Here is an 8,710-nt window from a genome sequence, read left to right as displayed (position 1 = left end):
CTTCGACCATGCCTTTAAGGGTCATCTGTTCTGACTTAGGCTTTGAGAGAAATGGGTCTATATAACCATGACCTGCAATACTGACACTCCTAGATACGCTAGAAATAATTTCTTCAACGTCTGATTCCTCTTGATACATATTGCCACCAACCCCTCCATATATATTTGAGCTGGGCCTGCCATACATGCTCGAGCTAAACCCGCCATGCATGTTTGAGCTAGGCCCACCATGCATGCCCATGTCATAACTACCAGGCATTCTAAACCCATGTTTCCTCTGGTATGTTTTCTGTAAACTCATTCTTATGGTTATCTCGAAGTCATTATTATATTGCTCTTTTGGATCATTCTCACTTGATGGCGTATATAAACTAGCTATCTCCTCATCCATCATCTGCTTTGCAATTTTTTCACCTTTGGTAGCCTTGAGAAATATTGTCATCTGCTTTCTTACATTATTAGATATACTATTGCATGCAAAAACATCTCCCTTAACCCCTATCAAGTGTTGCTTGAAATTATGTACCCCACTACTTATCACTCTTTGGCAATAATTACAAATAATTTTGTCTTTTTTGTTGGGATCAAGTCTGACCCCATGTTATCATGCAGGATCTTCCACAGATCTTGCCATGGTTCAACTTTAATATGTAAAAAGTTAAAAATTAACCTGACAGTTCAACATGAAAAATAATCACCATGTGTAGTGATAATATGTAGGGGTAGTTCATGAAGTTATATTTGTTGTTAATGTAAAATACTTGACAAAAATATTGTAATTCCTACTGGGAAAAATAATTTATTTATGCAACATTATAGAAAAAAATAGCCTATATCAGCCACTACGTATAGAACAAAAAATTTACATTGATATAGTATCAATAAAAAATATATTTACAATGGTATAGTAATTCACAATGCCAATACATATGGATTTGTCACAAATCTTCATTTCAACAAACATGAATTAGTTCCTATTGAGAAAAAAAAAAAATTATGCAACATTATAGATAAAAAAAATCTGCATAAGTCACACTTAGAATCAAGAAATATCCATAATACCACTAAACGTATATTTGACACAAAAAACATTTACAATGATATAGTCATTCACAATGCCACAAATAAAATTTACAATGATATAGTCAAAAAATGCAAGCTCCAAACATGGCTACAACTCAATTATCAAGAACATACATTTTTTGCATTAAAAATTTAATAATAAAATTGAAAAATGCAAGATAATATAATTATCATACATGCCATGATTTTTTTACAATGATATTCACTTTAATTCCTCATGATAATACAGTTTAACAACATGTATTTTTTGCATTAAAAATTTAAAAATTAAAAATACATTTTTAATGCAAAACTGCATTAAAAATAAATTACAGTTTAACAGCATGTATTAGTTAATGTATTTTTTTGCATTAACGTCAAATTAAAAAATACAGTTTTGCATTAAAAATATAATAACATGTATTTTTTTGCATAAATAATCTATCAACATGCAATTTTTTTAACTAGAAATTTAACAATAAAAATTAAAAATATTGTTTAATTCCTCATGATAATAAAAAACTGGTCACAATTTTTCAGAAAATCACGATTTTTCAAAAAAATTGATCATGAATTTAAAAAAAAAAAAAAAAAAAACGCAGTTCTTCACAGACCCACCTGACATCAGTCATTCCAACTAAAAAATCCACCTCAAATCGAATAAATTACATCAAATTGAATACATGTTTTGATAAATAACACCATAAGGAATCAAAGCTCTATAATATTAACACATTATTATCAAAATATTAAATAAAATCGATTGAATTGAGGGGAAAAAAAAAACGCAGTTCTTCACAGACATAAGTTATTCAATCTCAAAAATCAAGCTCAAATTGAATAAATCAAATGAAATTGAATACATGTGATGATAAACAATACTACAACGAATCAAAGCCTTATAAATTTAACAAATTATTTGCAAAATATTTACTGAAATTGAGAGAATGGCAGAAAAAAAAAAAAACTCAGTCCATTTTTTTTCATAGACATAAGCCTTTTTTTCTCAAAAATCCAACTCAAATTGAATAAATATAATCAAATTGAATACATGTGATAATAAACAATATTATAACTAATCAAACGCTTATAAATTTAACATATTATTTGCAAAATATTGAGTAAATTTGATAGAATAGAGGAAACAAAAAAAAAAAATACAGTTCTTACCTGTTTTTCGTGTACCCGTGCCTTCAAATTCAAAATTGATATGTATTCCTCTAAAATAATCACAAATTATGAACAAAAACTTCTGAACAACACTCTTACAATCAATCACCCTGAAAGTTTACAAAAAATGATGCCCTCTTTCGCTTGAAATTAGTGAAATGGTGGAAACCCTAAAACTCACTTTTCGATCCAAATTTTTTTGATCAAAATCAGTGATTTTTACTACCTTTTATTGACTGAAATGACTGAAAAATTTGAATTAAAGCCTGCAAGATTCGATTATAAGGCTGAAAAGGATGAAAAATGATAAGAAAATGACAAAAAATATGAAATTCGTAAAGAACACTGTGCAACCCATGTTCTTAGGCGAGACTCGGCGATTCACTATTGGGAATCGCCCGGTTCTCTCTGGACACGGGCGATTCCCGATTTCATAGTGGAACTGGCACGGTGTCTGCCGATTCTCGAGTCAAACTGAGCGAGTCCAATTCGACTCGGCGAGTTTTCAAACCCTGATTTGATGCTCGCTAGTTTGCTTGTTTCATATTTCTTACTTGACACACATGCACGCAGGCATACCTAAGTGTTCAACCTTTGGTCCAAAAGGTACAAAGCAGAAACATATTCTGTCGCTTTTATCTGCATTATTGTGAGAGAAACTGTTGGCCTAAGCCAAACAAAGTGGTATTAGAGCCATCCAAGCGGGTATCCTCCGAAGCTCAAATTTTTTCAATGGTGGGTACGAGAAGATTATTTGGGTCACAGTATCAATTAGTTAGTGTGCACTGTTGGTGGAAAGATCTCAGACTATCAATGTTCTCCCTATATCACTGGTAGAAAATTTAACTATTGGTGAAGTAAGTTTCTGCCATTGGTGAGTTTCCACAACAGTGATATTTCATTGTCGGTGAGTTTCAACAGCCAATGAGTTGTCATCACTGGTGAGTTTCCACAGTTGCTCCCACCGCCGGTGAGTTTTCACCACATGTGAGTTTCAACAGCCGGTGAGTTTATTGTAAAGCCATACCACGTGTGAGTAGATTAGAATGGAGCATTTTTTTGGTCATGTGCATAGATAAAAAGATGGATTCTAGTACAGCGAGTAGGATGATTTTGCTCAACACTATTGGTATAATCCGAAAATGGCCGGACAATGTTGTTTTCTACCATATGTCAAGTGAGATGTCTGCCAAGTCTCTATATAACAAGCTACAAGATCTGCTCATGAGAAAAACAACTGAGAACAAGACGTTCTTGATCTAAAAGCTGGTGAATTTGAAATTCAAGTACAGAGGTTCCATTGCAGAGCATCTAAATGAGATGTAGGGCATTGTCATCAGCTCACGAATAATTGGGTGGTATTGGTGATCTCCATGAGCTACTTAACAGCAAAGTGCAAAGTGACCCCGAGTCAATCTAAAATTAGTTTATTGAATGAGGAGATGAAAAGAAAAATCATGCAATACATCCACTTCAGAAGCTCTTGTCACAAATCACATAAAGTTTAGGGGCAAATTCCAAAAAGGGATGATGTGTTTTGCACTATTGCAAGATCTTGAAGGATCTAAAGAGAACAGAAAGAGGACAATACCAGGATGGCGGTAGAGACCACCTGCAGTGGCATCGAAGATCATGTTGGTGTAGTCGAAAATTGTGGTGATGATTGCATCATTATTGGATGAATTTCATGCAACTATAATTGGGTTGTAGATACCACAGCATCATTTTCATGTTTCCCCATATAGACACCGTTTTTCGTCATACAGAAGGGGGAGATTTTGCCTCAATGAAGATGGGGAAAAGTGGTCCTTCAAAGGCTGTGGGAAGAGGTGATGTACATATCAAAAGTGAGATTGGGACAATGCTACCGCAAAAGAATGTCTGACATGTACCATATCTTTATCTAAACCTCAGTTCAAGAGGATGCTAAGAAGTGTACAATTTTAGTATTTGATAAGGGACACATGAACTAACAAAGGGATCTCTTATTGTTACTAAAGGAAATAAGTGTTGTTTCCTGAAGAAAACACAGTTGAATACTTCCAATGGTGAGGTTAATGTTGTCGCGTATAAATATTCATCGGACCTAGAGCACAAGCAACTCGGCCACATAAGTGAGAAGGGCATGTAAATCATAAAACTATTATTTTCACTTTTCAAAATTTATTTCTCTTACATATTAATGATCTTCATGTTAGAGATCCTATATTCCTAAAACCTTGGATCCAAAATCCATCGCAAAAATAGAATTTTAAGAGGGAACTGATTTCTACATATGAGTTGTGGAACTCATAAAAACTGTCCATTATATAATTACTAATGGGTGATATTTTACCCATTTTTATGCAACCCCTCCTCTCCGGATAGACCTAAAAATTTTAGGGGTTATAGTCTCGATCAAGGCAATCATGAATATGGAAAGAATCAAATTAAATTAAATTTAAAGCAGTACTTTTTAATTGTCTTTTCTTACATTCATTTTACTGTTTTTCCAAATCATGAGATCTGCAATATTATTGGAGCCCCAAAAGGATGGATATGTGGCCAAAGTGTATTTACAATTATTTAAGATGTATTTGTTATGTTCTAATTTCATCGAAAACCATGATGGACTCACAATAGACTTTTCCATAACTAGTTGGTCAGAATTGTTAGATAATGCAAAAGACTTGTTCATCCATATCTGTGTTAACAATGACAGAGGGTTGTTCCTCCTCTCAATATCGATAATACACCCAAACTGTCCTTTGTTGACATTTTTAAATTCAAATACTAGGTGCATCAGATGTGCTTCAATGGTAGATCAATCCCTTGCGACATTGAAAACCCTACTCTGTGGGCTGCAGCATTTATATGAAGGTCAAGGTATTGAAAATCCTAGTTACACTCCAAAATCATGAGATATATGGACTATAAAGAGGACACAACAATCAAACTCTTTCGTTTTTATTTAACTGGTTCTGTTTCATTGATACTGCACTAAATTTAGCTCAGTAGATCTAACAAAATTAACATAGGGTGCCTGCTTCTTGAACATAAGGTATGTATGCAAGAGATCTTGAAAATTTCAAACCAAGATCTTAACAACATCCCTCGTAACGCCGTAGCTTGCTATGAGATGATACATTCTTTCTGTGGGATGTACAGAATCCCAGAAAACATATTTGGAAGGATCCTTGCAGGTGCCCATGCCTTTGCAAGATTGGCCAAATTCGATCATCCCTGTCCCACAACAACCCTTTGAAGACTCCGTGAAACCTGATATGTTCACAAATTAAAATCCAACAAAACAGAAAGTATAGTCTCAAATTTCCAAAGCACTTACAAGGAAACAAGGAAGGTTCTCTCTTACCATATTTCATGGGATTTTTCACTGCATCTAGTAGGATGCTGTATATGTCAAAATAAACAGCTCTGGCATCAGGACCCAACATTTTTATGAACGAAGTGAGAGTGCTGTTAATCTTGCGGTTGAATGCGACGGCAACTTCATTGAGGTTCGTGACACAATCCACCTCCCCCCACAGTGTCTTAACAAGAGGCAAACATCCTAATGGAGGGACTCCAACCACAGCAAATCGTCTCCCTCCAACTCTATACATTTCCTAGAGAGAAATGTTTTAGCAATAAGTAGGACTGTAATTGGGTTGGGTCCAGGTCGATTCCGATCTGATTGGTCCCAAGTGAGACCTGGTCATGACTCCAAATCAATGGGACCCGGACCAGACCCACCCTGCTATTGTCATTGTCAAGCTAGGTATGGTAGAGACATCAAAAATACTAAAATATTATAATATCTTATAATATCATATGAAATATTCTCACGCATATGTGTGTGTACGAGATCATGTCCATGCATAAATATGGTCCAGGCTAGACCCGGATCTGGACTCAACCCATTCAGTCTAAGACGCAGATCTAAACATGGACACGAATCAACTGTCTGCAGGTTGACTTGATATGTATCCGTCCTTAATGCAAAGTATATAGGATAAAGGAGCATGAGGAAGAGCCAAACTTTACATTGATGTCTTGAAGTAGGTGGTTTGCCAGAAAATCTTGATATTGAGCCACGGTAAATTGCTTAGACCGTTGGGGCTCTATGTAGTAGTCTTGGATGAAATCATTAGTCCCCGCACTAACGATAAAAACGGCATTATTGATCGTTTCTTGTGCTCTCTTTACCCCCAGTAACTTGGCCAGTTTGGCCTTGTAATGCCTCAAATACTCTATTTGCTTCGAAAACGGCATTACATTCTGTCAAACAAATCAAGAAACAGGAAAATAAAACTTTGAAAGAGCAAATTATTATAAAAAATTAAGGGGAACAGGATTGGCTGAAACCTTCATCCATGTATACAAATGAAGTAGGAAATTGGGAGGCATTAAGTCTTTATTTTTTAATTTCAATTGTTTCATTGTTTTCCTATATAGATATGTGTCACTGGTTAAACCACACGCTTACCCTAATAATTATAGAATGAAAAATAATAATACAAATAACATTAATACTAGCAAAAACACATGAAATTAAAGGCATTTGCTTGTACTGTGATATTAGCGGTGAAGTCATCGTAACCGGAGGCGGCAGATGCAAAGCTGACACCATGTACAAGCTCTTCCATCGTCAAACCTCGCTCTAGGAAAGCTGGGACTATGCTTTTCAAACCCAAGAACTCAGCTGAAAAAGAAAAAGAACAAATATTCAATTATTTATCGTTTTGATACTGCCTTGAGAATTGAAAAGAAAACTATACCGCATTGAAACTGTCGTTAAGGTACTCCGGCCTATATGGGTGGCAACGAGCTGGGCCACCCCTGCCCTAGCAACGCCCTATTTGCCATAGTGCCCATCCAGGCCTGGCCCGATCCTAACTGGGCCTGAAAGGCCCGACCCCAACCCCTGCGCGAGTCCAGGTCAAAACAACAAATAAAAAGAGAGCCAAGCTGACCCTGGCCCTGCCCAGCCTGGTGTGCCCTGGCCCGGCCCTTGGATCGCACCCAAGTCCTAGTTTTTTTGAGGGCCAAGCCAACCAGCCCATTGCCGGCCCTATTTGCCAAGGCATCGGTCATCCTTCCCAACAAAAGACGATACGAGATTAACTTTGCTTAGGTGAGTACACATCATTGGTACTCTAACAATTTGTTGAGATTTGAGATTGGGCTTTGATGTTAAAAGCAAAACTACATCCCAATTGGCCAATTTCCAAGTACTAACCTGCCTACAAAATAAAAAAAATAAAAAATTAAAACAATAAAAAATAAAAACATTTGTGGAGATCAAAAAATAAAAAATGAAAACATTTGTGGAAATCGGATAGTGCCTTATTTTCCAAAACATCATTATTATGGTTTTCTTATTATGGTTGTAACATGTAACGGCAAAAAGTATATTCCCTTGTTTTCCACAGATGAAGAATCAACAGCCAAAAATATCTAAAGCCTACTTAACTCACAAACCAGAAGATTAATCCATTAAAAGGATTAGGTTTAGACAAGCTATTTAGTAGTAGTGGCAGTAAGAAGTCATGAAAAAATAAAAACAATTGATCATTATTATGTTTTACCAATGAAATCAGTAGGTAGTTTTCCATTTGTTAGCCTTCCGGTCGGACGATGCCCTGCAAAGTCTCTCCCATAAGGCACAAAATTGCCCTTAAAATCAGTGGAGAGGAAGTTGTTGTTCCCTGGATCCACAGTTGAATCCCCAAAGATGAGCACACAGCTCACATTGTGTCGAGCCGCTAAGGCTCGAACTTCTCGGATGTCGAGCCCCGAGGTGCACCATAGCAGGGTTTGTAAAGCTGCTGCTGCTGCTAAGAACATGTGCACTACTGTGATCTTCATGTTAATCTCATGCATGGATTGATGCAATCATATACACCATGGGCCATCACAGTCTTATATATGTAAAATGGGGTGGGGGGTCTGCTCAATATGGAGTTGTCAAATGTCAAGAATGGTAAATTACTGGTCTGGTTTTATGAGATGCATAGAATTCTCAACGACCTCACTTGGGTTTTAGGAGAAGAGAAAGAGAGAGATGGGGCCTTCAATGCATGCCCAATGAAGAGATGGGGCCTTCAATGCATGCCCAATTACTCCGTTCAATTATCCTTCGTTTTGGCAGGGGAGTTTGGCAGGGGAGATTCGGAAATTACTGCTTTTCATAGAGGTCTGATCGTTATTAAATATTTTCAATAGCTATTATAAAAGGAAAAAGTTTATATAAGAATGTAGAATTAGAGTTGCACCTCAAAAATCCATCATAAAAAATTGTTTGCATGTTGAGAAACCCTCTAATTGATCATCTCGACATCGACATGTATGAATATGAAAAGAAAATAAGATTTTGAGTTTGTAAAATAGTGTATCTTGCAACACATTATCTGGACCGTTCATTTTCAAAAAATTTAATTGTTTATTGATCTACTTGATTTGGACTATTTTTAAAATTTCAAATTTTATAATTAAAGAT

General features: G+C 35.8%; 1 protein-coding gene across 1 annotated transcript; it reads right to left on the bottom strand.

The window, feature by feature from the left end:
- Nucleotides 1–5,151: 5,151 nt before the first annotated feature.
- LOC18442249 (GDSL esterase/lipase At5g45950) lies at nucleotides 5,152–8,421 on the bottom strand. Its single transcript, XM_006852472.4, has 5 exons — nucleotides 7,800–8,421; nucleotides 6,783–6,913; nucleotides 6,256–6,489; nucleotides 5,585–5,837; nucleotides 5,152–5,490 (listed from the first exon to the last, which is right to left on the bottom strand). Exons 1-5 carry the CDS (start codon nucleotides 8,092–8,094, stop codon nucleotides 5,300–5,302), a joined length of 1,104 nt encoding a protein of 367 aa, XP_006852534.3. The 5' UTR covers nucleotides 8,095–8,421; the 3' UTR covers nucleotides 5,152–5,299.
- Between the last annotated feature and the right edge of the window lie 289 nt (nucleotides 8,422–8,710).

The sequence above is a fragment of the Amborella trichopoda genome, chromosome 1 (assembly GCF_054954075.1).
Source record: "Amborella trichopoda isolate Santa Cruz 75 chromosome 1, AtrichopodaSantaCruz75HAP2 v2.0, whole genome shotgun sequence".
Classification (NCBI taxonomy): Eukaryota; Viridiplantae; Streptophyta; class Magnoliopsida; order Amborellales; family Amborellaceae; genus Amborella; species Amborella trichopoda.
Note: the sequence above shows the minus strand (reverse complement) of the source record. Positions and strands in the feature narration are given on the sequence as shown.

What these genes read in the sequence shown, in the direction of transcription:
- LOC18442249 (XM_006852472.4), bottom strand. Translation starts at nt 8,094, where the DNA reads ATGCATGAGATTAACATGAAGATCACAGTAGTGCACATGTTCTTAGCA. An exon ending in ACTACCTACTGATTTCATTG is followed by an intron (nt 6,914 to 7,799) that starts GTAAAACATAAT and finishes TTTCTTTTTCAG; the next exon opens with CTGAGTTCTTGGGTTTGAAA. An exon ending in ACCTACTTCAAGACATCAAT is followed by an intron (nt 5,838 to 6,255) that starts GTAAAGTTTGGC and finishes ATTTCTCTCTAG; the next exon opens with GAAATGTATAGAGTTGGAGG.